Raw genomic sequence first — 26,149 nt, 5'->3', positions numbered from 1 at the left:
TTTTGTTTTTTAGAATTGGATTTGCAAAGCTTTTTGTTAGACTACCCAGTTTGGACTCGTGTTGTTGTGTTGAGCTGGCAGTTCCTGTAAGATGAAGTTATCAAACACAAAACTATCTGCCCTGTTTATATATATATATATATATATATATATATACATTATAGAAACAAACTATCATTTACATTTGTGTCCTCATTTAACAGCATCATTTTGCTGAATATACAAGCATCTGAGACTGCTCATAAGCACCAGTTCTTCGTCCAAACAAGGATGACTCATAACATTAATTGTTTATGTTTTAGAAATTTGTCATGCAATCCAATGCATTCTTGTGTTAGACACATTGAGATTCGTATGAACAAGCTTGAAAATGACAGTGCGTGCAGAAGCTCAGTGATTTGCACATTTGGTAGCACTCCTTCAGCTTCTAACCTTAGATTTGAAAATGCTGCACCTTTTGTTTGTCCTCTCCTCTCATCTTGGCTCAGCTCTTAAGAGCCAAACTGTGTTTGGGTTTTCAGCCACAAACCTCACAGCTGGTCTCTGGTGCAGAGCATCTGGGCACACTCCTCTCCCGGATCCAAGAGTCCAGGCTGCACAGGCAGTTAGCCACACCAGCCTTTTCACCTGCCTGTCTGCTCAAGTCCAGACTTTAAGCTGCTCTAAGCAAGTGAGAACATCAGATCACACATCCGACAGCCAGGAGGTACGGAAATGCATGCAACCCCCGTGTGTGTGTTTAATTGTAGATGTGTGTGTGTACGTGTTGAACTAGTATTTAATTCATAAGACGACTGCTGATTGCTTACTTGAAGTCCTGCTTTCAGTCCTTCATTTTTTACATGAAGTCTCAACCAAAATGTATTTGACACCTTGTCATTTGCTGCTGCAAGAGTGGAACTCAGTGCTTTTACTGAGCCAGACTGTGCGCATGATCAGCCATCTAATTATTTCAAAGACATGACCGTGATGAGTTTCAGACACTTGAGCATTTAGTGGTGTGGTTTGAATGCTGCAGATTTACAGACTGAATACTTGTCGCTGTGACGCAGCAGGCTACGGTGCCTTACATGTCTTCCGGGCTGTCTTTAGAATCGTGTTTCAAATGAGAAGCTAATTATTCGTTACGGTCGCGCAACATGTTGAGATGTATCTATTCAAGATTGTATTCATGTTTCGTCCACATGTGCAGGTTTCCTCTATTCGTAATTTGTTGTCAGTTGTTTTCGCCTCCCAAACACCTCCCAGTTTTACAATAATCTGGTGCTCTTGGACATCCAAACACCGCTCAGCTGTTCTGCCACGCGAAATTGTGGATTTAAACAACTGATTAGTACATTTTATACCTCACTTTTTTGGACCCATCGTGTCGTTTTATGCAATTATGACCCACATCTTATCACAGAGGCAGTTTGAAATCTCAGCAGTCACAGTCATACATTTCAGAATAGACTAATATGGCACCCGTGTGTTTGAATAATACGAAATTGTGGTTTCGGGCTAATTTGCTTTGTAACTATATTCTAAACAATAACAAAAAAAAACGTAGTTAAGAAGTTAGTCATTTCCTCAGTCTAGTAACAAAACAAAAAAAAACTTACCAAATGTGGATAGACATGATATTTTGATCAGATGCAACAAGCTAAATCATTCTATATTTCTCAGTTTCCGAATATTTACGTTACATCCCAACTGGATCAACTACCGAGAACGAATATTTTTATTTCTCCAAAGGACAAAATGACAGTAATTCTATCACCGTGTTTTTTCTTCCAAATCGAATCCTCTAACATAAAAAAAACCTCTGACTTAAATATATATATATATATGTGTATATGTTCTTAACTATTGTGCCTTAGGTATAGTTGTGCGTAGAAGTTTTAACATAGGGGCTTATTTTGGGTTCGTTAGAAGACTTTCGCAGAACGGCTGCCTCAGCTGAACTTTAACCCATCTCACACAAAGCCGATTTGTCAAAGAAACCCTTTTTAATAAACAACAAAGCCTCCTGCTGATATTTTCCGTGATCTTATTGGGACTAACATGGTATTGGATGTGCAACGGCTTATTCGCGGCCCAAAAACTTAGTCGTCATTTTACAACCAAGTGACGATCTATCACTTCTGAGTGGTCAAAACAGGCTGTTGTTGTTGTTGTTTACAGCGTGCGTGAGAGAGAGAGTGAGAGAGAGAGAGAGAGGGAGAGAGCGCGCATCACGTACTGCCTATATTTTACTCTGTAATGTTCTTCTTCTTGGTCCGGTTTGTTTTCTGGTTAATGTGACGTATTAACGCGTCCAGCTCCTGAGGTTGCAGAATGAGCTAATTATAGCCTGAGCGCAGCTTTCAGCTGCACCTCCACATCCATGTTATCTGTTTGGAGGGTTGCTTTAAAGTTTAAACTCTAGAAAATATTCACCATTTGGGGTTGTTGAACCGTTTTGATTTTCTTGTTGCATTTATTTCTTTCTTTCTTTTTATTTGTTTGTTTTGCTGATCCGATGTTTTGGTTCCACATGTTTTTTTTTGTTTTTTTTTCTCCTTTAATGAGCTCAGAACCGCTTCACAGTTTTATAATACAATCACGAGCTATGCTTTGCTTTCTTTCTCCCACTCCTTTTTTTTGTATTTTGCACTTTGTTCTTTTTTTTATTTTTGATAGGCCTTTTCTTCTATAACGAGGTAAATGATCTCTCACAAATAAGTTTTCACGCAAAAATATCTGGCAAAAATCTGAGAAAAGACAAAAAGGAAGAGTTTGCATGCTGAGCTGCACAAGCGGGCTACAAGTCTCCTTTAAATTTAAACTGCTTTTAGGTGATGTTGTTTTATTTTGATCTTGAATTCCAAGTCTTGTGTTTTCTTTAATGTTTCACGCTTCCCTGATCTTTAATGAGTCCAAGTTTTTGGTTTGTTCTGCGGCATCTTAATGTGAATGTAAAGTTGTAAGGCCCTTTGTGCCCACACGTTATTTCTCATATTGCGTGAGCACAAACAACGAAAAACGGCCAGTCCCCTGTCAGATATTTGCGCTTTTAATGCAACTATTGTTTCCTACATCGCTGGGAGTTATTTTGGTCATTACCCTTTAACAAGCTGTGGCTACCTGTTATGTTTGAACAAAGCTTCTTAGACAAACTCATCAAAGCAACAACGGTGCAGTTTCAGAGTGCTGCGTGACTTTGTCACAAATTCTGTACAGTCTTCTTTGTTCCAGGCAGTTCTATAGCGAGTTATGTCAGTGTGTGAGTGTCCAAAAGTTACCTTTCTGAACGTAGAATTTCAACAACAAAAATTCCGAGTGTTTCAAACTTTGCAAAATTGTAGGTGACGGATTATCAGAGTTTGACCAGATGGAAACAGTTCTTCCAAAGCTATCTGAACTTCCAATGGAACCTAAAATCTTTCAGCAGTCTACTTCTTACATAGTGTAAAGTTCTATCATTAATCTGCCGGGGAAGACAAAGTTACAAAAGATAAGATATAGTTAAGACATTGAATAAACTCGGATACCAAATGAAAAATATATATTTCAACAACAATTAAAAAAAAAAAAACACAGGATATTTAACATGTGGTACTTTCAGCCCTTACCCAATATTGGCTAATGACCTGCCATCGATCTGCGGATCAAAATAAGTCACTTACACTGTAATATCTCCTTAAGAAGCATCAACATTGTCGAAGCTTGCTGATGAACAAACAAACAGCTCGTGCGATCTTGTATCACGCTGACCGGGCGAGAAAGTGTAGGCGCCTGCGTAATGAGTCGACGGCTCAAGATGTACACGAGATTCTTCAGTTTCAACAAAATAGCAACTTCAGCTCGGTGCACGTTTCCACACTGATCACGCCTGTCTGTCTGAGATTGTTTTTAAAGTTATGGTTTGTGCTGTTAAGTTGATTATTTTGGAGAGTTTTTGCTTGTTTTTGGGAGGAATGTGACAAATTACAGAAATTGTGTGAAATGTAAAGTTGGTTCATTTTGTCACAATCTGAAATAGCTTGTATGAAAAGTGAAACCGGTGTGGAGGTAAAAGCCTAAAGATAGCGTGCAAAGACTTCCCCTTTATTTTTACATTTTTCTCATTTTGAGTCATTTTTGCTTTTACTGCGTCGAAGAGGCTGTTACGTTTTTGTTCTAAACGTGTCATAAAAGAGACGCGTTGTTTCGGCAATTTTATGTAATTTCTTCATCATTAGTTGCTCAGACAATGAATGAAATTAAGTAATTCCTTAGGTGATGAACAGAAGCAACTTTTTGGCCAACAATATCTGCTGATGCACACATGGAATTTAGACTGCATGTTTGTTGCGTACAAGCCTTGGAGAAAAAGACGCTGTGCGTAATGGCGCATGAGAGAGCAAATATCAAATGGATTAAACACTCAGATTATGTTGAGGTCTAAGAAGATCTGGGGTGGGGACCTGGAAGGAATCATTATTTGGGATACAAACCAATGCTATTCCTGCTCAGGCAACACCCCCACCTCAACCCCCCCACCACCACCCAACCACCCTCCTCCCTCATCGCCCCTCACCACTTCTACGTCGTGGACTCAGTTTCCGCCTTGTACTGTTTGGTCACTGATGCGCAGTGGGGAGTTGGAGAGCCAGCGCGCAGGAAAGAGAGGGAGCCATCGGATTGACAAAGCAGAGACTGGAAGGGAGAGGAGGGGAGAAGGAGGTGTCGGACCTGCTCCACTGGGACTCGGCTACAGCTTACTGCTAAGTGCTATCGGCTCACAAAACGGGATCCGTCAGTTGTAAAATGCTCAATAAGGCAGCGAGCTGCGTCTCATAGCTGTCACCGAGCGGCGCGAGGATCCGCCACGGTCTCGACTCTGCATGTAGGAAACCTGGACTTACTGTGAAGACAGACAGAAAGGGAGATTCATGGGGAGTCTGTGCAGCTTCATCGCGCAAAACGCCTGGATTATCTGATTCAAGTTTTGGACTTTTCTCTGTTGTGTCGCTCTGTCTAACTCCAGCCTGCGGCGTGTTTTTGTCTGAAGGTAAGCTGACCCTGCCATGATTCGGGTTTACGTGTAGCCTCTTGCTGTACACAGTGGGTCATATAGGCACATGCTGCAGGATTCGCAGCCTTCTGCAGAGGTAACGCCGTTTTCGTGCAGGTGATTGATTTATTTTTTTTTGTAGGAGCCATCGATGCGCTTCTTATTGCTCTGGACTTACAGTATTTCTGTGCAAAACACTAATGCCCGTGTCTATGTTTTGGGGGGGAAGCGTTTCCTAATTCCGAGGGATTCCCGGGTCTGCTTTAGCCTAACATAGGCTACAGAAAGTATCTTATGACTTAATTTTTTGAACTGTCAGCGCAGGTCACTGTAAATCAACTAATATCTTTGTTGATTGAAATAAACTGCATCAATGAAAAACATGTCAGGTAAAAAAATATATTTAAAAAAACTTTTAAACATATACCGATGTGTTTACTTGTGCCTTTACCATTTTAAATCAATTTCATATGCTGACAGTTTGGATTGCCTCTTGTGAACTGTACTTCAATAGATTAAAATAGCTTATTAACGTCTTTCCGGAAATGCTAGAATTGTGGTGACATAAAGTTTCCCTGTGTCTCTCTCTTTTGAACTCATCCAAATCAGCCTCCGTTGACGCTCTCAAGAAGCTCGAGCGTCACACACTGGCACCTCTGTTTGGGTCTCTCAGCTGGGTTGTCCGTAGTTCTCAGAGCTTCGGTCATGGCGGACCAAGAGGAGACTTTTGTCCTTCAAAACTCCCCAAGTGGCTCGGATTCAAGGGAATTACAGGCTGATACTAAATCAGAGAAACAGAACGGGACCTCGAGCAAATCACCATCGTCACAGACAACTTACATTCAGCAGGTCAGTATCTGTCTTTAGGCCTCATTCAGTCGGACTACTTCAGGCTGCAGGCCACGTACAGGAGTCGTATCGCTGTAAACCTCCAATCATTTGCACAAGTAGGCTAATGCATGGGTGTTAAAGCAGAAAATTATTCAAACTGGATGGAGTAATTCTAGAAAGCTTACATTTTTAGATCAGTTCTATCGTATCCAAAATTGCTCAGAGCTACGAGTGAAGTTCTTTGTTGCATCGTCGTTGAAAGGAACTCACCTCAGAGAGTTTCACAGAAAAACTTCAGAAAAAGCGAAAACGTTTGCGACTGTTCCACATTATTGAGGCTATATTAGAAAATTATTTCTGATTCACATTCTGATGTGTGTAACTTGCTTGTTTTACACAACATAATGACGCTTCACATAACAACCTCAAAATGCTCATCCACACTTACAGCTAGCGGTGTACACCAGGCCCTGTGGTTTACATGTTGATAAAAAAAAAAACATGTTCATTGTTGTGTGTGTGTGGTTTATTTTATAAATAAATATATATGTTTCAGTGATATAACATTTAGAAACTGTTAATACAACACACCTTTTGCATCTGCGAGGCATTTTTAGGGCCCACTCTCGAGGAATGACACTCAAACTGGACTTTCACTCAGTCCATTAAGCGTTAAATGTGTACGAATGACACGCTAAATGTGACCGAGGTGGCGCGTTATCAGTACGCATGACATATGGTCCCTTAAATGTGACTGTAATAACAGGGCTACGAGTGCCACAAGCAGTGAACTGTTCTATTTTTATTTTTATTAAGGGAATGGAGGGAATAAAAGTCTACCTGCACGAAAGGGAACTGTGGATGAAGTTTCACGAGGTTGGCACGGAGATGATTATTACCAAAGCCGGACGGTAAGAGCATCTACATATCATTAGCGTGACTTGAAAGCACTGAACAGAGCCATTCGTTAATATATTCATCTATTTATTTTTTATTTTTTGCCAATCCTAATATGATACGTTTGTGATTTATGATAATTTATGATGGAAACAGGTTATACAGTTTGTTTGTTCATCTATTTAAAAAAAATAATAATAATTTGGGGGGTTGCATGCGTATACATACACTCTGAGGGGAAAAAAGAGGGAAAAGGAGCATCTGGTGGTGCATTGTGGTACTCTGCAGCCAAACAGCCACAGAGCATAACCTACATAGCCTGGGTGGCCTTACTGGGCAATGCAGCAGCACTGACCAATCAGCCTCAGGGAACGAGGGTTTTGAGACTGATCTGTGGTGTAAAATACTGCAAATTCTTTCAACCGACTAAAGACGTTTTAGGAGCATATGTTCTGCCATGCAATGTTTGTGTCTGCTGTAGGTGTGTGTGTGTGTGTGGGGGGGGGGGGGGGGGGGGGGGGGTTGCATAATTATACTCAGATGCTTGTTGTGATCCAGCAACATGTTGTGCAGGGACCGTGAGTGCATATCGCTGTCATCTCCACAGTTGCCCACAGACCGTATCCGGTCAAAACAGCTCACACAGCGGAGTATGAACATACATTTATGCATGATGACCGCCGGTGCCTCCCCGAGGCAAATAGCTCGTGGCCCGCATGCGTACTGTAAATTATTGATAGGAGTAATTAAACGGGGCAACGTTTGTCTGTGCTCCCCCGGTGCAGGCCAATAGTCGTTTATGTGTGTGTGTGTGTGTGTGTGTGTGTGTGTGTGTGTGTGTGTGTGTGTGTGTGTGTGTGTGTGTGTGTGTGTGCTTTTAGTGAGAAATGATCCACAGCCCTTCATTTTGACCCGTGAGTCAGCTATGTTTTACTCGAGTTGCGTTCTTTTCCTTCTCCTTCTTCTTCTTCTTCTTCTCCTGCTGTATGACTGCTACTAGATATCCAGTGCAATAACAACACGGATCTTGAAAGGGGGGGGGGAATAAAAAATATGGCATTCACAGTGAAAAACGTTTTATAATGGTCCCTCTCAGACCCAACGCCCTGCCCCGAAAATCCGGGTTTCCTTTCCAAGCCAAATAAAGGCATTTATGCAATTCGACTGGTCCCACGTGAGCTTACTATGTGCATTATATATTATATTTGTGTTTAGTGTGAAAGCTGAAGTCATTAAGAGAAAAAAAAAAGTGAAAGCTGCGTTTCGTTTCATGTAAAGTTTTGTGAAACCTTGCATCCAAATGAACGAGCACGTTGCTGGAAAACAGCTCTGAACATTTTCTCTTCACCTCCACGTATGTGTTTGCTTGTTTGTGTGTTTGTTGTAGCCCAGAATTATTATTTTTTTACACGGTTTGATTTCTTCTTTCCAGGAGAATGTTCCCCAGCTTCAAAGTGAAGGTCACGGGATTAAACCCCAAAACTAAGTATATTCTTCTGATGGATGTCGTTCCTGCGGACGATCATCGGTACAAATTTGCCGACAATAAATGGTGGGTAACCATAGCGAAGCGCTTTGCCTTGCAGAAATGGATTGTTATTTCGTTTTGATGTAAAGACCAAAAAAAAAAAAAATGTTTTAGAGGTCCCTCTCGGGTTGATTTCCGCCAGATATTTTACGTTGTTCTGACGGACTAGAATCGGAAGTGAACGTATTATTTCCTTAAGAATAATGAACTGTGTATTTTGTAATGTTTGCCAATAGTGTCAATGGACAGGCGTGTTTAAGTGTTTATTTAATGTCTGCTGATGACTTTTTCTCCTGTTTTAGAAACCTATATGTGCACCAAAACAAGACGGTCTTTCACATTTGGGTTTAAACTTATTTGTTGCCATGTTGATGGCCTCTTTCGGACAGTGCCTTTAAAAGAGGGGATACTTAAAAACAAACAAAAAAAATACATGTCCTAGCCTGGGCAATAACAATTCAAAGCAACACATTAGCTTTAGTATTTTTTTAAGGTTATGTTGCAGAATGGGTCACTTCATTTACATGTCTGTTTCATAGAAGCATTCATGCACATTTTTGACTAATCCGTGGACTAGAAGTTTTAAATAAAATGCGCTTATAAACACTCTGCAGCGTAATTACCTGAAAGAGTTTGAGCAGTGTTTCGTTTACTTCTTTAAAACTTCATTTAAAACTTGTTCAAGTAAGTCATTTGATTCGATTAAAAAAATAAACATCCCTCAGTGAGTCCATGCTGCAGTGTTCGGGTGATAAGGAATGGCAGATTATTATTACGCCTGGTTTCTTGGCAACAGGGCTGTAGCGCCTGCACCGTTGCAGTCTGCATGTATCCGTCCGAGGCGTAACGGTGTGTTTGTGTCGTCGTGTGTCAGGTCTGTGACCGGCAAGGCAGAGCCCGCGATGCCCGGCAGGCTGTACGTTCACCCGGACTCTCCAGCCACAGGAGCGCACTGGATGAGGCAGCTTGTCTCCTTCCAGAAGCTGAAGCTAACCAACAACCACCTGGACCCGTTCGGACACGTAGGTGCCTAGGCCTATCATACTATTCAAGCACATGTCAGTGTCTCTGTGGAAGCTGCAGCCGGTGCTGCGTTGATCCCGTTCCTGCAGACCTGTTTGTTTCTTGGTGTGTTTGCGCAGTGACACTTGTGTGAGTGTGGAGGAGCCTTTCGCTTATATGATGCCTTTGGAGTCATCTTTTCTGATCATTTTACCACTCGTTGGTTTTCACAGTTGATCCATGAATTGTGACACACTGCCTCGCTTAGAATCTAGAGATTTGCAACGCAGAGCGGAGTCTGAAAACGTGTGGTTTCTGATAATAATGACGATTGGTTTTTTTTGGTAGCATTAGCAGTAGCATTGGCTATCGAAATGTTATTAACTTTTATATGCAAGCCACTCTTAAAAGCACAGTTAAAGTTCGTGCTAATAAAATAGAAAAGATCTCCAACTTGCTTGTAAAAAGAATTGAAGTGTAAACCTCAAACTTTTTGCAAAAATACAGAAACCATTTAAACAAGTTTTTTCTACATGCTTCACAAAAGAAATAATTTTCCTTTCCTTTTCAATTTTTCTAATTTGAAAGTTTATAAAACTAGTTGGATAATCTCCCTCTGAATTTGAAAATAGTTCAATATATTTTAGAATAGTAGAATACAAGTTTTTATAACTGTGCAGTTTCCTCAACTTGAAGCTGATGTTGCTGCAAAGGAAACAGTGCTGAGGGGGGAGGGGGGTCTTTAAAATGGCATCCCCTTCTTTCAGCTTGCAGGTAAATATAGTTAGTTACCTTTTGTAAATCGCGTGTTTTACAGTATCTTTTCATTTGGAAAATTTACCATTCATTCCTGTAATTCAGTCCTCACTGAAAACACAAAGATGTCAAACAAGAGAGTTAAGTTTATCGACTCGTTTCAAAAACAAAACATAGAAAAAAAGTTTTCCTGAAATAAAAACAACAGGGAAGAATCATAATACACAAATCGACATTTTTCTTGTCATTAATTAATGTCAAAATGCAATATGCAGTTAATTTTATTCACACAATGCGCCGTCTCCTGACCTGCACACTGAGTGCAGTCAAGGTAACGCAGAGTAATGTTCAAACAACAACCTCAACACAGAAAAATGATTTCAATTAGATTTCATGTTTCTCATTGTCATTTTTTAAAAGTTTTATATGTGTGCATTGAAAGTGCTCCGGAACCTCTGTGGCCCAGCTACCCCTTGATGTATTGTAGACCTCCTGGAAGCCGGCTTGCATGAGTCGAGGAAGCAGTGTTTTTTTAAAAGATAATTGCACTCCCCACCTTCCTACCGGTGAATATGGTACCCATTTCCCTAGCTTTAACTCCTCATTATTCTACACTCACTATCTGGCCCCAAAGCTTTTGTAATTCCCATCTTGCCCAGAACGAAAAGCACAAACATCAATTACTTCATCAGCAAATGGTCCTGCTGGCTGCAGGTTTTTGTAAGAATTTTGAGTTGATGGGCACACTGAGGCCTAATTAGATGTCTTGCTGTAGAAACGGAATAGCTATGATTAGTTTTCTTAGGAACATGCTGAGCCATTAAAGGGGGGAAAAAAACAAAAAACAATTGTGATGTTTGTAAAAGATGCTCCAAAAAGGCTTATTTTTAAAGAGGAAAATAAGTGAGCAAATTAACATTAATAGAGATGTAAAACTGTTCAAATTTGTGCTAAAAGTTGAGGAAAACATTAGGTTTGGTCTTTCTCCGCTGTAAATGTGTCATTTAGAGACAAAAACACGCAGTTTAAAACACAATTACGTCTTAAAGCAGTTAATATTGAGGAATTCAACTGATTGCGGATTAAAAGGTATTTTAAGAGCCACGAACAGAATTGTATTATACCACAGCTACATGATGTATGTCACTAAATCAAGTTTGAATCAGTGAATCTAAAATTAGATGGGTTTCGGTCTCTCGTTTACTCAGGAAAGAATATTTTCATCCACGTTGAACATAATGGAGACTGCTGTCTTGCCAAAGCCCAGCTGGTGAAATAAAGCTGGAGCACATTGAGCAGCGTTGTACATTTTTTGGTTAAAGTGTATTTTTGATTGGTTGCAGGGGTCTCTGGCTTGCCCTCTTTCATGCTGGGAGACAGTACCTTGGGATTCATAAATGAAATGCTGGTGGCTGGCTAGAAATACAAACTCCATTAGCTTGTTAGTCCAGCTGGTTGAAATAACTTGTAGATGAATTATAATTACTTGCAGTGAGACACGAGAGCAAAACCTATTGCTGATATAGATTAAGCCAGTTCATGAGCAGGCCCGGAGGTGAGGCTTTTCCTCTACAAATGTCCGTGAAACCGGATAAAGGGCCGAGCTTGACAGCTCAGAGAACAGGGAAGGCTTGGGGCCCCACGGTGCCGCAGGTTTTGAGTGTGGTTAATTGTGTAGTTTTTCTTGATTTAGGAAAAACAAATGAATTAAACTCAAATTACCATATCGTGCCTGCTTAAAGTTCCAGCCGTAAAATAACTTGTCATATCAATTACTTTTTATGAGAACCCTTTTTTTTTTCTAATGACAGCACAGCTATGATCATCTGTTTTATGTTGTTTTGTAATTCTATTGATATCATAGTCATAGTCTTTATGGGCAACAGAAAACTTGCAAGAAAGAGGGTCCTTTTTCTAAATAGCCTGTGTAATTAGTAATATATATATTTATCTAAAATACAGTTTTTATGGTGTTTTATATTCTGATGATGTCAGTTTTGAGGTGAAGGCACTTTTTTGTTTTGTTATTCAGTAATTGTCTTTGGAAACGTAGGTATGGTTTCATCTTTAAAATGTAATCATTCTCCATTTCAAACCTTCATATACTCGTCATATATCCTAGAGTTCTTGCATGAAGTACTTAAAAAGATATTGACTAAATATGCTTTGATGTATTCATATTCAATTCCACTTTATACTCTTCATATAATCAGCTTACAAATATCATACAGTGTACTCAGTTAAACTAGTCAACAGCATAAAACACTGCTAAGCTTCACTTTGACCCTCTGCCACAACAAAACAGTGCTTCAGTTATATCAACTAACTGGTTTTGTACATATTGTAGCACAGTTGCAAGGGCCATCATGTTAGATGCTTTTATTCAGCATTTACCTGATAATACCTGCATATTTTTACTACAGTAACATTTCAAATATTGCATTTTTTATTTGGTACCGGCATAGTTGTATGAAAAAGTTTAGTAACTGCTGCACTTTGGTCTCACTGTTTCAGATTTAAGTATCCAAACTTGTGCTATTCCAGTATTGGAATTCCTAAATATAATCTGTTTTTGTCTCAGGTTTCATACCAAGCTGCACTTTCCGCTTTGATCTCACTCGCAGCTCCCAGAATATTTCTCAGTGTTATTAATCTCCCCTCGTCGGTTTCCTGCCGCACTCGTCTCCCTGCCTTCCCACACAGGTTTTGGCCGGGAGGGTTGGAGTGTGAGGATCGCACTGTTTATATTTGAATGGCAGTGTGCAATGAGCAATAGATGATGGTGTACAAAGCCTGCTAATCCCGAGGCTCGGGGAAACTCTCTGATGTGGCGGGACTTGAAAGCAAAGGGCAGCGGCGTGAGACCCAAAGTGATCCCTCACTATCAATAAATAGTATCCAGAGGCTGGGATAAGGGTTGGGGGTGGAGGGAACAGAGATACAAGGAACCAGGCAGGGCAGCGACTAGGCCACGGAGACAAGACGTATGCTGGGGTCCCAGTGGGTGGTCTGCAGCTATGACCCTACAGCCCCCATTTTACACAAATACTGGACCTCAGCAACCCACAGTTAGTGGACTATGCTATTTTCCTAACTGTAATGCAGATGCAACTTGTACTTTGTCTCTATGGCAGATATCCCCAGTTTCCTGTGTGCTAAATGATATGTTTGCATTGATGGGATGGTTGCGGTTTTCTCCCAGTCTTGGTTAGATCTCTGCAGACCATTAGCTAAGTCAGTCATGAGTACACACGTGAAAAAATGTCTCGTTTAACCTACTTTTTTCTTCTCTGAGCTTGGTTAAGTTTGAGGATTTCTTTCAAAGATTTGTCATTTATGAATCTAAAGACATGTTGTAGGCACAATATAGAAATAATCTGCATAAAATATTAATTCTATTGCATTTACCAACAAAATAAAGAGTCTACTCATCTCACCAGGGGGAAGCCTTCAACATTATTTGACTGATATGTTCTGCATGGGGTCAGTCATGTCCGTTAAATTGTTTGCATCTACAATGCACATTGCAAGAAGCTGGAACACTCCAGTTTCTTCCCATTACCAAAACCTATTGCACCATAAAATGCGATCAAGTTCAACTCAAATGGATGACGATCGTCAATGCAGGCTTCTGTGAAAAGAATCTGGGTTTTGTCTGTGCAATGCTGCAGGATGCCCCCACAGGTGCTGGAGGTCAGGCCAGTCCCTTGTCTCTTCTCATGCTGGAAGTGAAAGGCAGGTACAAAAACAATCTTGAAGATAAGAGATAGGAGAACGCCTATAGGACAGGGTGGTGGGGGGAGGGGATGCTAAAAGAGGAGGGCAAGGGGAAAAAAAGCCCTTTTTCTTTATCTTTAAATATAATGGAACTTGATGAAAATAAAGAAAGCATTAGATTTCTTTGAGGCTGACAGACATGACTGCCAGATCTGTCAAAATGATTAGACTTGAAATCCACAGATGAGGGGCCCTCAAAGGAGAAGTTCAAGGCTCAAGTTCAGCTGTGTGAGCCGTGTATTAATGTCGCCAAGCTAGCTGCTGGTTGGAGTCATCGCTGAGCTCGAACTGGGTTAGAGGGGCATGAAGAAAGAGGACACATTCATGTCAGTCTGTTACAGCATCTGCTAAACGTGACTGATACCATGACCAGTGCCAGTTGTACTTTGATTTAGAAGTGAGTTAATCTAGTGCACAGAGACAGTAAAAGTCTAAGTAAAGTTTTATTTCAGCTTGTCAGGCCTTCACTTTCTTTAAATTAGAAAAAAAAATGTTTATCACAGAAGGCTTCCTTAAGTGATAAAATAAAATAAAATAAAATAAAATAAAATAAAATAAAATAAAATAAAATAAAATAAAATAATGCATATGGACCAAATTTATCTGGAATGTTTATGAAAGTCATTCAATAAACTGTGCCATAAAAGCGTTTGCTTTGGAAAAATTAAACAAATCAATCACTACATAGATAAGTCCAGAAATAACATTTAATCTTTCTGTGATGTGTTGAGGTTCTGTGAGACTGATGGGACTTTTAGATGAAGTCATGCAACACTGCCGTTTTCTCTGTCCTGCTGCTGATCATCATTATGTACAGTCTTGTCTATTCTTTTATTTATTTATTTAATCATCTTTAATATTTTAAAATTAATGGTTGATTGCAAAATTCTGGAGGACTATTTAAATGCTGTTAGCACCCAAACACAACAAAGCATGATAAATGTAGCCAATGTGTTGAAGAGGATTAAAGTGTACGTTAGAATTATTTTTGCATCATATTCTCACTGTTATTACAAGACTTTACCAAAGCCTTTTTTTTTTTTTTTTTTTTTTATCAATCGATGTATTTATTCAGTTATTATGTAACGGTGTAGCGTAGATATAACGCCACTTTCTCTTTATTCTAGATCATCCTAAATTCGATGCACAAATATCAGCCGAGGATCCACATTGTGAAAGCGGACGAAAATAACGGCTTCGGCTCCAAAAACACGGCCTTCTGCACTCACGTCTTCCCGGAGACAGCCTTCATTGCGGTCACGTCCTATCAGAACCATAAGGTAAAGTCTTGGTCTACTTGTGGCTTTCTTGCAGTTTGTGACATGGTACAAAAAAAAAACAAAAAAAAACAGGCGACTTTAAATTCCCAGCTTCGTTAAGGACACATTTTAATTGGAAGTGCTTAAAACGAACGAAACCCATCGAAAGCACACATTATCCAGCCATTTATTTATTTTTTTGGTGACTTTGAAACAAAATCCCCACTGTCTGTTAAGATCTATTTCCAGCCCCCCTTTAAGTAAGACAAAAACAAAAAAAAAAAAAAAAAACGTGCAGCTCGTCGTGGTGCGTAAACGAAAGAAAATGAGAAATGACAGGAAAATCTCGGCATTGTCAGGTGACATCGCTTTGAGTCACCGGCAGACCAGGGGAAGGAAGACGTCAGATACGCGACCAGACGACGTCGGACCTCAAGCGACTTTCAGCAAGTTGTAGCTCTCTGTGGAGATGAAGATAATCCGGATAAACCTCCGGCGTGACCCTCAGTACCTCGACGCCTAAATGCTAATAATAATACTAATACTAATGATAGCCTACTAATAATGATGATTTCAATCGTTTTTTTTCTTCGTTTTTTTCGAAGCTCTGACACTTTATCGATATTTAAAGTTTGCGTCCATGGTTTGAAAAAAATAAAAAGTGGTTTGTTTTCATTTCCGTTCGGAGCAGTAAGTGGGGGACGCATTCACTTGACGATTTGTTTACCAACAAATCCCACATCTTTTTATCTCATGTATTTAAATTTCCCTTCGCGCGTTGCTTACAAGTGCGCAACACACAAAAAAAAGTGCAGGTCACAAACGGCCCTGCCTCGCTTTAGGAGATTTATTTTTCCCGCAGCTAATAATCATAATAACTACGACGATAATTGATATTTTACATGCCAGTTTTCATGTCCAGGTGGTTGATTTTTCTGCCAAGATGTTTTTTGTCCTGCCCGGCTGAAAGAGGAACATCTCTCATCGTTAATGAGTGAATAGGCCTGACTGTGGGGCCCTATCGCCAATTTCACTGTTTAAAAAACGAAAACTTGGATGATTCCGTTGTTTTTCACAAATCAACAGTTTATAAAAAATCCTAGCTCAATAGCATCTAATTAGATCCAAATCAATCCATTTCTCGAGGCCGCACAGCTCAGCTGGACTCGAGTGTTTAGACTTCAGGAACAAAACAGGGATAAAAGTCTGTATTTACGCAGTCCAAATTTCAGCGAGGGGTGGTTGGGGAAATCTTGGGAATACAAAAATATCCGTAAACAGCGTCTGTTAAACATCATTTGGCCATGTGGACCTATATGTTTCTAGTTTGGGGAATATTGGAAAAAGGGGGCGAACGCTCATAATGTCCCTGCAGCCAATCTAAAGTCTCCGCACTTCTGGGAACAGGAAGCACAAATGACCAACATTCTGTAGAAACCATTCATTATTTTCAAGCATGTTATTGGGGGCTGAGATCGTAACCCCGGGCTAATTATTGGGGCTTTCCAGACCTGCAGAAAAAAACAAGCATTTCTGATTTCCAGGCGTTGTACCACAACTGTCGAATCAAACAGTCAAACATCTGCCAGAGTAATATGTGCAGCAGGCATGTGTCCAATTCACCTGTTAGACTCTCAGCTAATGAAAATGGGCAAAGTTTCGGGTTTCAGGTCTTTCCTGTCACAGCAGCAATTAAAACCTTTTTTTTTTTTTTTTTTCCAAACTGTGTTTTCTTGGGTAATGTGTTTTCTTAAGAATTTTGTCAAACTGGAAAAATGAATGCAGGCCCGCAGATCTATAGCTACTTTCAATCTAATAAATCTTTTTCAAGCACTTCATTTCTTTCTTTGCAAAAATACCTCAATGTATCTGGAAACATGTTTATGTAGGCCTCAGTTATTTTAATGAGCAAAGTTTAGACATGCAGTCTAGTAAAATGACTGTCTTTGAAGTTGACTTTTGCCCGACTGTCTTGAGTTGTTTTCTCTTTGTTTTTTTTTTCCAATTTAATTTCGACCAATTTTAAACTCTGTGCTCTCGTTATTCTCATTTTTCTAAGCCCAGCCCGTGCTAGAACTCGAATGCATTTTGCTCAACATTTTATGCTCTTTCTCTGTAACAATCGAAAAAAAAGCTGAAATTATCTACTTTTTTGGGACATCGACAGAGGCTGTAAAGGGCAAAAAAAAAAAAAAAAAAATCTGGTAACTTTTTATTCCAAAGTTTTAAAATCGTGAAACAATCTATAAATGATCTCCCTGCCGGCACGAATTAACAAGAAGCATGCGAAGTGTCACATGAGAGATTTTACAAGGTCTGGTGTAGGTGTCAGCCAGGGTGCAATACAAACCTCCAGTCTTGTCAGAAAGCTGAAAGCACACAAGAACTGCCAAGTCATTACCTGCCAGAAACCACCGTTCATGGGAGGGATATCCCTGGATTCTGCTTGACCTCTGCTGAGGATGAATTTATAATTTTGACGTTGTTCTTAGAAAAACTCTGAATGTTTTAGTTTGAAATTGACAAAGATGTTTTTGCCTAATCATAAAGTAACAAATGCATTATTTGCATCTTTATCTGATGTAAAATGAGAAACTGCACTGAAAACATGACTCATCGAGTCATGTTTTTCTTTTTTTAACTATTGAGCTTTCAACTCAATTTTCTCAAATTATGATCTGCTCTTTCATTTTCTTGGGTAACTTGTGAGCAATAAGACACTCCCAACAAAACATAAAAACTCAGATCCACAAGCACATTTTGTTGTATTGTCAAATTTCAAGACTCTTGCGTCAAATTAAATGTTACATTTTGAAATGCTGGTGTTTTTTGACAGAAACGCAGATGCGCATTTTAAGATGGAGGATTCCATCTTGCATTGACGTATCACCACCTGCCAAACAAATGGCTTTCACAGCTCAGTTTGTGTTGTTAATGTGAAGCACGCTTGCTGTTTCAGATCACCCAGCTGAAGATTGAGAACAACCCGTTTGCAAAAGGCTTCCGTGGAAGTGATGATATGGAATTGCACCGGATGTCTCGAATGCAAAGGTAGCTTAAGTTGAAATGATCCATTTTCGTCTTGAAACACGCCGCTCGTAAACTTTAATTGATCCTGGGCCCTGATATGTGGAAACACTTACACATGCTGAATGATGTCAAATGAGTAGATAAATGTCATTTCAATTAGGCAGGAATTACTGACATCCTGGTCCCTCACTGTCACTTAACAAGCCCCACTTTAATCCTTCAATCACCCAAATGTAAGCCAGTCATGAGTGTTACTTTCAGTGAGTGTTATTTTCAGTGATGTAAGTGTAGATCTTGACTGTCAGCCAGCTTTCATGCTGAAGACTTTTATGACTGATCTGGCAGAACCTCTGAAACATGACTGTAACATCTACCTTCCACAGAGCTTTTTCTACCAGGATGTTCCAACTGCTTATGCTGCATGTGTGTGTGCCTGGGTACCTGTGTGTGTGTGTGTGTGTGTGTGTGTGTGTGTGTGTGTGTGTGTGTGTGCGCGTGTGTGTACATTTGTGTTGAGCTGGTGGATATCACTTGGTCAGGCAGCCAAGGCTGTACACGGCTGCATCGCTCTCTGTTATTCAGTCCAGATGAGGGATGGAGCATAAGTCCATACTGCATGGAAAACACTTTTTCAAAGGAGAAAATCTGGTTTTGAAAGACCCACTCCCCCCTTTTTTTGGGCAGGCAGAACAGACACTGAGGGTTTCCAAATCAAGAAATCCCAAATCAAACAAAACTGGAAAAGCTGTTTGGCTTTTGCACAAGACCCTAAAATCCTGCATCCTTCCTTAACCTTCCTTTGGAGCCTCAGAGTAGTTCAATCTTACGATGCAGTTCTGATAAATGTAATGATTTATGTTGCAGTGTAAAATCCCATAACCCCTAAAAGATTTTGTGCTTTCAGGTACGTTTTAAAATCCAAAAGCTTGATTGTACCAGACGCACATTAAGTTACTTTAAGTAGGTGTGTGCCCAAGATAATACAACAGTTTGAGTTAATGCCTTTCAGCTATCAAAATTTGCAAATTTATAGAACATGGTCAGAGTCCAAACCACACTATCAATCATACGTGCCTTCATCCAATCTTGTCTAGTACAGTAAGCATCGCACGTCTGCTCTTGGTTACACTTTTAAGGGGAGAGCTGATTGCAAAACCAGGCCACTTTTTCAACTGAAGCTCTTCCTGAAATCAAAGTACCAAATGCAGCACAATGATCTATCGACGGATCCGCTGGATTAATAGGAGTAAAATGTATTCTGGCATTTTTAACAGAAGGGTTTTCCCCCCAGAGGAGTGTGTATCTGTGTGTCCTGAGTAGGAGTGATTGAATCTGAGACCAGATCTTGTGGCAGTTTGAGCTGCACAGATTTAAAAATTGCGCTCTACATGTGCTGCGTAGACATAGTATTTTACGGGGCTACTTGCAGATAATTACTAACGACTGTGTACATGTGTGTGTGCGTCAATATAGTACGAAGGAGTATCCAGTAGTACCTCGTAGTACGGTGCGACAGAGAGTTGGCTCCAGCCAGAGTCCATTCAGTGGGGACGTCCAGGGTATGGCCACACCCAGCACCCTGAGCTCCCAGTACTCCCAGTGTGAGAACGGGGTCACAAGCACCTCACAGGACATGCTGCCTCAGTCAGGCTCCTACCCCCTGCCACATGAGCACGGCCAAGACTACCACTGTATCAAGAGGAAAGGTAAGAGACACTATTGTAATCCCTGAAAGGATCAGATTAAATGGCATTAGCCTGGAAGGGATTTATTTAACATGTCTTACTACAGTCTACCTCAGTAAGCTGGTATTTGCAGTTTAAAAAGTCCTTAAAATGCTTATGTACAGAATGAGTTTACATGCTTTAATTTATCGTCCTGCACATCCCTGCAGCAGCACTTAGCACCTTCTGTCTGAAACTTTTGGCTCCCGTCTCTTTAAGGCACCCTTCCTAAGGGCTCATTCTGCCCTGATTGGTCAGCTGATTGTGCTGTACATGCTCAATCTTGGGTTTAATCTGGCAAACTATCCTCCAAGTGTGTGTTGTGCAAATGTAAATAATGAAAAAAGCTAACATGAAAAAAATTGATAAATAGATACATAAACAAACAAAGCGTCCTAAATAGGGAGGGAAAACTCAGGAAGGAAAATAAAAGTTGTGTTTGAATATGCCGTGATCCATTGCTACAGATTTCAAAATCACTGTTAATATATACGTGTATTTTTCTTTCATGTAGATTAGGAAAATATACAAAACATGTTAAAGAAGTTACAATTTTTTTAAATTTTAGATTTGGGTTTGGTTAACAGAGGGGTTAACAATGATAAGTTAACAGTGGAAATACCTGGTAAATATTTGCCAGGTCAAAAAATAGTTAATAGTTGTAAAGCGATATGTGTAAAACAATATGGCAACCTGCTAACAATAATATGGTTATGCCAGTTAACCACACAGTTATGTGTGATAATTACAGCCATATAAATATATTATGAATTATGATATTAAGATAAATAATTAGGATAATAACCCAAAGGTCATGTTGGTGTTTTGCTCCCTGAAAGACAACATGAGTTTACCTTGAGATTATATTCATATTGTAGTTAAGAACTCCACTGTTTGTTTTTATCCATGTTTAGAAGTTTTTATGTTTTTTAATGTTTTCTTTTTGTTTGTTTTTGTAATGACAGGTTGTAGTGATCAGTGCTACATTGTTGTGTTAGATCTATCAATGTACACTTAATTTATCTGCACTAATCACTGGTAGGTTAGGTCACAGAGGGTTTTCTTCATGCTGGCAGACAACCAACTCTGAGGCAGAAGCTGAAAAAGATTCTATAAAAGGAGTTCTATGATTGTACCAAAAAAGAAGGAGAATGCCTTCCAAAAGCAATGAGTAATATGAAAAAGTTTCTTCTGTCTGCCAGCACCTGTTACAATGCAGAAATGGATCCATCATGCCTTTTTAAAGTTGAGTTTAATTTGAGATGACTGTGAAATTGAATAGAGATTTTACAAGATTACACAATTCTGAGTTATCATACAGAAATGACTGCATGCGTTCAAAGGTAGGAAGCTGCAGCATAAAACATCACATCCTTAGAGTTACCCTGAATCAAATGTTGGAAGGGTGAGGAAGAGTAAACTTTAGCTGTGCAATATGATAATTACTTATTAAGTCTAAAAATGTGATTTTGAATATTGACCGGAAGTAGCCCACAATGAAAACTTCTAACTTTAAGTTAAACCTCAACCTCGTGAAAAATAATCACATTACCACTTTTTTAATCCGCTCCTACTATTACTTAATATTATTATGTAATTCTCTATTTTGAAGTTTTCAAGTTTCCAAAATATTAGCTTCTGTTTTTAAAACTGGAATATTGTTCAGATATACCACCTGTTAATAGCAGATTGTTGCTTTGTTTTTACTTTAATTTAAAGTGTTCCCCAATATTATCTTAAATGTATTACATTTTACAAGAGTCCACCTAAATATGCCGATGTATTTTTAGACGACAATATGTTCTGCACAACACATAAAGCAATGTAGCTTTTAGCTAAAATACTCAAGATTTAAAGGTAAGCCTAAATGAATATGCACATAAGGCACTATAATCATATTCATAATCAAGTTAAGTCAATTTATTGGTAAACTGTTCTTTAATCTGCAAACTTAACTACGTTTAAATTCCTCGATTATTTGCAGTATAACTGCGCAGAGTTGAAAGACAAACAGACTCAGTAAGAAACTTTGATAAAAAATGACAGAAATTACTGAAAGAGTACACTTGAATAACTTTTTCGTTCACCTTTATAATTCTGCCTGCAGTGGAGGATGACTGTCACTCAGGTGAGCACAGCTATAAGAAAGCCTATCTGGAGAGCTCTTCCAGCGAGGAGGACCATTACTACCGGCCTGTTGGCTACGCTCAGAGCCTCAGCCTTGCCAGTGGGCCCTACCGCAGTGAATCCAGCCAGCGGCAGGCCTGTATGTATGCCAGCGCCTCGCAAGGCGCTGAACCTGTTCCCAGCTTGGAGGACATCAGCTGCAACACTTGGGCCAGTGTCTCGCCTTATGGCAGTTGTTCTGTCACCACTATGCAGCCGATGGAGAGACTGCCCTACCAGCACTTCTCTGCTCACTTCACCTCAGGGTCTCTGGTGTCCAGACTAGGCGGGGTGGGAGGCCATGCCTCTCCACAGCTGGGTGATGGTCACCACGCAGCGATGTACCAGAGCTCCATGACCCACCAGACTCTGGGCCGCCAGTGCAGTCCTGGGGCTGGAATCCAGTCACCAACAGCTGGCCTACAGGGAAATGAGTACCTCTATACACATGGCATACCGCGTACATTATCACCGCACCAGTACCACTCTGTACATAGTGTCAGCATCATGCCAGAATGGAGTGAGAACAGCTAAAAGAGCATTTTTTCACCCTCAACGAATGCAAGTGTTAAAAAGAAAATCACACACATGGACCAAAATAAGGCAGGGTTTAGATACCTTTATATTTATATTTTTAAAGATATGTTCCTATTCATCGTAATGAGATCAGAGTTGTTTCATTGAGAACATTGGACGCTCGTAAGGTGGTGTTGACGAGGAGAGGAGGCATCTTATCACTTAAGTAGTTGTGACAGCATCTGCACTTATAAGCAAGTAACATAAACATGGATGAAGAGAAGCTGGAACAGAACATGCACAAAGACTGCTCGAGTGCAGAGAGCGCTGACATTAAACAGAGGAACAGAAATGCTTCGGATGCTTGGCCGGCAGACTCAAGGTTGACTGTGCTCTTCGGCAGTGTTGTTTTTTTTGGATGTCAGTGACCAGTGGATATATTTTTAGCTTTTTTTCATCAAGTTCAAAACTTTTGTTTTGTGTTCATGTCCTGACTTTGTGTGTTTGTCTTCTGTCACGTTAGTGGAAGTTCTCATTTTCTTTAAGTTTTTGTAGTTAATGTACCTTGTAAAGTGCTATAAGTTGGGGGAAAAATGAGTTTTTGTTGTGAGTCTTTGGTGAGAGGGCTTGCTCTTAAATCTGTCACAAAGGTGATTTTATTTCCTTCTGTATGAGAACATTGACATGCTTATATTGGTATGATTATGGTGAAAATCAGGAGCAGAACAGCTCTTCTTTCAAATAGTTTATTCATACAGACGTTTCATGGTGACTACCACCTCATCAAGTAAAGTAACGGCAGTGTCAACACTCAATCATTGAAGACAAAGTGCAGAGATGCAGACCCTACACCAACAATGCATCAGAAAGTAACATTAATGCCTTCTTTTCAACAGACTGCTATATGTGCTAATGTGGAGCCAGTTTTTGCCTGGATGCCTTATGAGAACTGTCCCACATTTTGGCAGTTTTGGGAACTGAATGGCTTACATAGCAGATCGAACTTTCACTTAGAATCCTATCTCTGCTGCGTGTGCTCATGCTTATCATAATGGCAGTTCTTGCAGAAGCTCCTTGTGTAGCCAGTCTTTTAATCCTTGGTAATTTGTGGAACCACTTTAGGCACCTGCTATGCATCAGTGGAAAACCTTAATTACCCTGGTGATAATCGAAGATTTATTTGCCATAATATCATTCAATCATTGTACTCAAGTTAAATCCAGAAAAGCAAAGGAAAGCTTTGTTTGAGCACCATACTACCCACATTTAAGCTCCCAATATCCAAATCTCTTTGCTGTTAAGTACATACATACCAATTACATTTGACCCACAAACCACGCTTTGTGTCAACAAAATCTTGTCCAAAATGACACGTGCTGTGTGAGGCAGAAGTGTCAAAGTCAAATTTGAAAACTATGCTCACTATCAGCAAGTAAAGCTCTACTGATGATATCCAACATCCCTATCTGCTAATCTGTATTTCAAATGGGCAGTGAATATAAAGTGTATGACAGAATTAGACTTCAGGTCACCACATGGCCAGAGACCGTATTTAAGTTTCTCAGTGACTAAAGGAAGTGTAAGGAGCAACCCACTAATGATAGTTGTCATATGTCAGAAAGGCTGTGAGTTTGTCTTCTCCTTGCGGAGCTTATCTGTCCACATGTGGCAAAGAATGCATGAACATAGGTTTAAGATAACGAGAGAATTTTGCAAATTGTTTGCCCGCTGGCTCCCCCTACATCTGTGGGACGTAACGCAACTGTCATAAAAACAAATCTCCATGTGAGCCCTGCACATGTACAGCCATACACATGAATTTGTTGTCACATTGAAGAGGCATCAAAGACACCATCTTAAGCCCACAAAAATGTCAAGGAAAACGGTGTGCGGCTGGACACCAAAGTCATGAACTGCAGTATCTCAGCTACCAGGCACTCCAAGGCAATTTCAGACAAAGGGATGCACATCACATGGTGAGTGTGCTTCAAAACAAGTCACAAACACATAAGTTTAGGGATGAAAAAAACCTTATTCAGTGTTGCTTTCATTTTTGGCATCTTTCACAGCAATTTCAAGATCAGCAGATGGAAGTGGAAATTAAGTTAATATCAGACTGGCAGATTTCAGGCAGTTCTAATCCTATATCATTATGTTGACATCTTAATGTATAAATTAAAGCATTGCTGAGGCTATAAACACAATTAAACCAGTTTGAACAATTTGAAATACAGGCTTTGTTGTCAGTACTCCAACCAAAGGTCAGGCAACACTAAATTCTGGAATTACAGTAATGAAAAGTGAAACCCCTCCAAGTCAATTCAAAATGTTGCAAAAGCAGCACATATTGTCATGTGAGCATTTCCAGAGAAATGATAAGAAACTGGTTTTATGAGGAGTCTTTGTTTGAAAAGTCAGTGTTTTTCTACCTGACATTAAAAGATGATCTGTTCTGTGACACTTAATAATGTTGCCAAGAACTTCACCATGTTGTCTATGCACACCATTTATAAAACTGGAAATAAAATCAGCGATTTCTCATTACACCGACGGTAGAACAAGACACTCTTCTTAGACTCAAGATAAACAGGAAATTATCCACAAATTCGAGTCGTCATTTGAGGGGAGACAGATGTGCCTATGGATCTCTTAAGTCTGCATTATTTCGATATGTAGAAAAGCAGCTACAGCGGGGCAATATCGTGGTGTACACATTATTTCATAGTTTGAGGTTTTTTTTTCATCAAGTTTTTTTTTATTAAACATATCAAACAGCATTAGAATTTTGCCCTCTTTCTAAAATACAAACCTTGCTTTTTTTTTTAAGGATAGTCCTTATCTTTGTGTTAGTGTTAATTGTGTATTTTATGCAGTCTCATGTTGTACCCAGTGAATGTGTGTGCTCTAAATATTTTGAATTTAATCCTCAAAATGGCACTTCAGACAATGAAACGTGTAAAGCATCAGTCGGACACCACATAGAATGTAAATTTGAAAGTTACATTTACTTGATACACATCATAAAGAAATGATTGGTTACACCGTGCAGATGAGTGTATGTTAGGGGTATGTTTTACATGTGGACAAAGGCTAATTTTATAGTAGCTTGTAGTTGATAGAATGTTATTTGTCAATAGTATTTATTTTTCAACTATGTCAGCATCGGTTTGCTCTTGCATGTGTCAAAGGTAGAAGGTCCATTTTCTTTTTTTATAGCCTGCTTTTTATGATTGTATAGTATTTTCTAATCATGCTTATATAAAACACAAGAAATTACTATACAACTGTCAAAAAGTATCAAAATAAGATTGTCAGACATGAAAACATACATAACTGTGTAAATAAACCTGTACATAACAGAATACCTGCAATAAATTTAAAAAATGAAAGAGTCGCTGAATTAGATTTCGTATTTTTCCACTGGGGTTTTTTTTTTTGTTTGTTTTTTGAGTGATTCTAAACTTTCTTCAACCAGAAGACAAAACATTATCCGCACGCCAAAACTGACGGTCCAAACATGCCAAGAAGACATAAAGTGCATTTTCATAGTTTTATTTTTTTATAAGCGCAGTTCAATATTTGTTTTCTTATTTTCTTTGCTTTATTTTTTTTGTTTGTTTTTTCATTTTGGGGTCAAGCATTACTC

At 39.5% G+C, this 26,149-nt stretch overlaps 1 protein-coding gene across 2 annotated transcripts; it reads left to right on the top strand.

Annotated features, from left to right (window-relative positions):
• The first annotated feature begins 575 nt into the window (after positions 1-575).
• Positions 576-25,892, top strand: tbx5a (T-box transcription factor 5a). Of its 2 annotated transcripts, none has more exons than XM_075455659.1 (9): positions 576-706; positions 5,627-5,866; positions 6,665-6,759; positions 8,178-8,297; positions 9,148-9,295; positions 14,936-15,088; positions 18,027-18,118; positions 19,571-19,803; positions 21,929-25,892. In XM_075455659.1, exons 2-9 carry the CDS (start codon positions 5,723-5,725, stop codon positions 22,519-22,521), a joined length of 1,578 nt encoding a protein of 525 aa, XP_075311774.1. In that variant the 5' UTR covers positions 576-706; positions 5,627-5,722; the 3' UTR covers positions 22,522-25,892. The 2 variants fall into 2 exon arrangements, with proteins under 2 accessions (XP_075311774.1, XP_075311773.1); XM_075455658.1 differs by lacking the exon at positions 576-706 and adding an exon at positions 4,592-5,014.
• Positions 25,893-26,149: the final 257 nt, after the last annotated feature.

Source organism: Odontesthes bonariensis, chromosome 22 (assembly GCF_027942865.1).
Source record: "Odontesthes bonariensis isolate fOdoBon6 chromosome 22, fOdoBon6.hap1, whole genome shotgun sequence".
Lineage (NCBI taxonomy): Eukaryota > Metazoa > Chordata > Actinopteri > Atheriniformes > Atherinopsidae > Odontesthes > Odontesthes bonariensis.
This window is presented reverse-complemented; position numbering and strand designations above follow the sequence as displayed.

Bases quoted from the DNA above. Each gene is read 5' to 3' on its own strand.
- tbx5a (XM_075455659.1), top strand. From the start codon at position 5,723: ATGGCGGACCAAGAGGAGACTTTTGTCCTTCAAAACTCCCCAAGTGGC. The intron at 9,296-14,935 runs GTAGGTGCCTAG...TCTTTATTCTAG, and splicing joins ACCTGGACCCGTTCGGACAC to ATCATCCTAAATTCGATGCA. The intron at 15,089-18,026 runs GTAAAGTCTTGG...TTGCTGTTTCAG, and splicing joins CGTCCTATCAGAACCATAAG to ATCACCCAGCTGAAGATTGA.